The 2,968-nt window shown below is 51.5% G+C and overlaps 1 protein-coding gene across 1 annotated transcript, besides 1 other annotated feature; it reads left to right on the forward strand.

Annotated features, from left to right (window-relative positions):
* Nucleotides 1–47: 47 nt before the first annotated feature.
* Nucleotides 48–1,664, forward strand: Tco025E_09770 (trans-sialidase; the record flags this gene model as incomplete). Its single annotated transcript, XM_029376578.1, has 1 exon — nt 48–1,664. The coding sequence occupies one exon, from the start codon at nt 48–50 to the stop codon at nt 1,662–1,664; it is 1,617 nt and encodes a 538-aa protein (XP_029223295.1).
* Nucleotides 1,665–2,378: 714 nt separating this feature from the next.
* Nucleotides 2,379–2,411: a microsatellite.
* Nucleotides 2,412–2,968: the final 557 nt, after the last annotated feature.

Here is a 2,968-nt window from a genome sequence, read left to right on the forward strand (position 1 = left end):
AAGAAACTGTTTTTGTTATCAAAATTCAGTACAGGTAACGGCCAAGTATGGAACACCATACTGGGTCAGAAGTAACCACTAACGGAGAGGGAAGTGGCGGAGATGCAGCGGCGGCTGGCCCACAATTTCCCTTGAGGGTAATTGCACTTGTGGAGGGTCACGGCGAAAATGTCGCAGGCACGCCTTCAGGGCCATTTGGTTACGTCACGATGATTGAGAGGGGGGAAGATCCAAACAAAGGTCTGCAGACCCTTCCCATGATGCGAAATTCCAGTATTGCTTATGAGGTTGCGGGTGAATCTCTGAGGAGATATCGGGCTTCCGCCTCCGCTGCAATTGTGACAGAGACGCACAGACTTGTGGTTCCTTTTCAGGTCATCAAAGAGAATGGCCACACCGTATCCACCGTACTTCATTCAGAGGACGACAAAGTGGCCTTAAAGCTACACAGTGGGGCGAGTGCTGAGGGCTGCGGAGATCCCGCCATCGCACCGTGGGAAAATGGAAGGATGCTCATGATTACTCCCTGCGACGTTGGCCACCGCAGAGTGTACGAGTTCGCTGAGGACGGGGGTACATGGACGGAGGCTCTCGGGACACTCTCACGTGTGTGGGGGAACTCATGGAAACGAACTGGTCCCGGTGTCCGAGGTGACGTCATTACTCTCACCATTGGGGAAAAGAAGGTAATGCTTTTTGCGCACCCGCTGCAGCTTGGTGCAGGGACCAATGATGTGACGGGCTCGCTTCACCTGTGGCTCACAGACGCCAAGAAACATATTTTTGACGTTGGGCCGATATCAGAGGTTGGCGAGGGTGTTGGTGCCACTTCTCTGTTGTACAAAAGTGAACAATTGTCCTTGCTTTACGAGAGCGGCGAAAACACGTCCCGCAGCCTCGTTTTCACTTCCCTCAGTGCGCAGTTGGCGCGGATAAAGGAGGTGGTGAAGACTTGGGAAGAGGTGGACCAACGTGTCGGGAAACTGTGTCCTTCTCCGAGCGGGGAAAAGGCGGCAGCGCCCACGAGATCCTGCGACGCCGCGGTGCTCACAGAGGGCCTGGTTGGGTATTGGTCCGGCAACGTATCTGGCAGCCAATGGCAAGACGAGTACCTCTGTGTCAACGCAGCAGTAAAGGATGGTGCAAAAACGAATGACAATGGTGTGGCGTTCCGAGGGCGCGGCGCCGGAGCACAGTGGCCTGTTGGTAAGCAGGGGCCGAATCAATTGTACCACTTTGCAAACTACAACTTCACTCTGCTGGCGGTGGTGACCATTCACAAGGTTCCAAAGGGAGGCAGCGGCATTCCCCTAATGGGTGTGAAGTTGAATGGGCCTGCAAGTGCAAGCCTCGTGGAGCTGCTGTACGACGAAAGCCAAAGATGGAAAGTGGTGTACAAGAATGAGGCAAAACAAACGCAGGAAAAATCTTGGGAACCAAATACACATCAATACCAAGTGGCACTGACGCTACAAAACGGCAGGCCGCCCTGTACGTTGACGGGAAGCCTTTGGTTACTGAAGGTGATGAGGTTCAAAGGGACACAAAGAAGGAAATTTCACATCTCTACATTGGGGGTTTGGGAAGCGACACAGAAGTTGAGGAAAGCGCCAAGGAGAGAGATGTCACGGTGCGCAACGTTCTTCTGTACAACCGTCCACTGAGTCCCACCGAGCTGGCGGGTCTGATAAGCAAACAGGACACAGTTCCATTTGTGCTTACAAAAACAACTGTACGGCCCGCTGGCAAGGAGCCCACGACGCATACCAATACAGCGAAAAAAGTTGCCAAGAAAGTGCAACTGGCGGATGCCAGTGTGTATTTGCATTTGTGCAGAGTGCTGCTGCTGATATTGTTGGGATTGTGGGCGTTTACCGCTTTGTGAGCAATGCGCAGCTTAAACGTGGGTAGGTCTATTCTTCCTCTTGGAATAAATTATAATTTACTGAAGGGCGTTTTTCTTGTTTTTTTTTACTTTTCTTCATTTCGCTTTGTGTGTGTGCGCCTCTCAATATAATTTCTATGGGACCTTTTTTTTGTTTTTGCTGTTCACCCGTTCCTTGGTGCACGCTTCCCATGAAAGGTTGGCGGTAGCCTATGCAAGTTTGCTTTTGTCTTCCATGCACGAAAACAACGGCGGTCTGTGCTGTGCAAAGGTTGTTCGCATAGAGGGACATGAAACCGCAACGCGACATGCTGAAACCCCAGCGAATTCCAAGTGCCGCGTGAACAGGAGAAGGGACAAACTGGAGTGAAGGGAAAACATCATTTTCCATACACCGACGTATACGTGCAATTTTTTTCTAACCAAGAGAACAAACAAGAGGGTGCTTTTAATTTTCCACATAAAAACATCATGAGGGACGGTTTTTTTAAAAATTAATATATATATTGTTATTATTATTATTATTGTGGGGGGGGGGAGTATTGGTGGGAATTCAAGCATTAGTGAGGACGTTGGTTTTTATTTTGTTTATATTGGCATCTCTCCTCTGGCTTACCGCTCACGCAGCGGTGCCGCATTAATTTTCACCAGCCCTCCTTGTCTTTCCTTCCTTCCTGCATCCCTGCAGTGGGCTTGTATTTCTGCGTACTCATCTTCTTTACCCTTGCCTTTTTTTTTTGCGTAGCTGCAGACACACACACAACCACATGGTATATATATTGCGGGGCACGTGAATGCTCCTTTCGTAGCCGGGGGTGCTGGCAGTTGCGCTTGGCGACCTCTGCTGCCTCCTTCCGTGCCTGTGAAAGAAAATAATAGGCAGAAGGAGAAAGTGAGGGAAGGGAGTGCGCCGAGGCTCACTCTCTTTTTTTCCTTGCGGGTGCAGGGCGCTGCTTGTGTGTGGGGGTGTCTTGCCTTCCAGTGCGGCGCCGTCAGCTGCAGCGACGCGGCAGGGAGTGCAGGACCCCTCTTGTCTGCTGCTGCCGCCTTCGCCGGCTGCGCCCCGTGCGGCCGCGTCGCGTG

This window comes from Trypanosoma conorhini, assembly GCF_003719485.1.
Source record: "Trypanosoma conorhini strain 025E chromosome Unknown Tco_14.4_contig_01276, whole genome shotgun sequence".
NCBI classification, from domain to species: Eukaryota; Euglenozoa; class Kinetoplastea; order Trypanosomatida; family Trypanosomatidae; genus Trypanosoma; species Trypanosoma conorhini.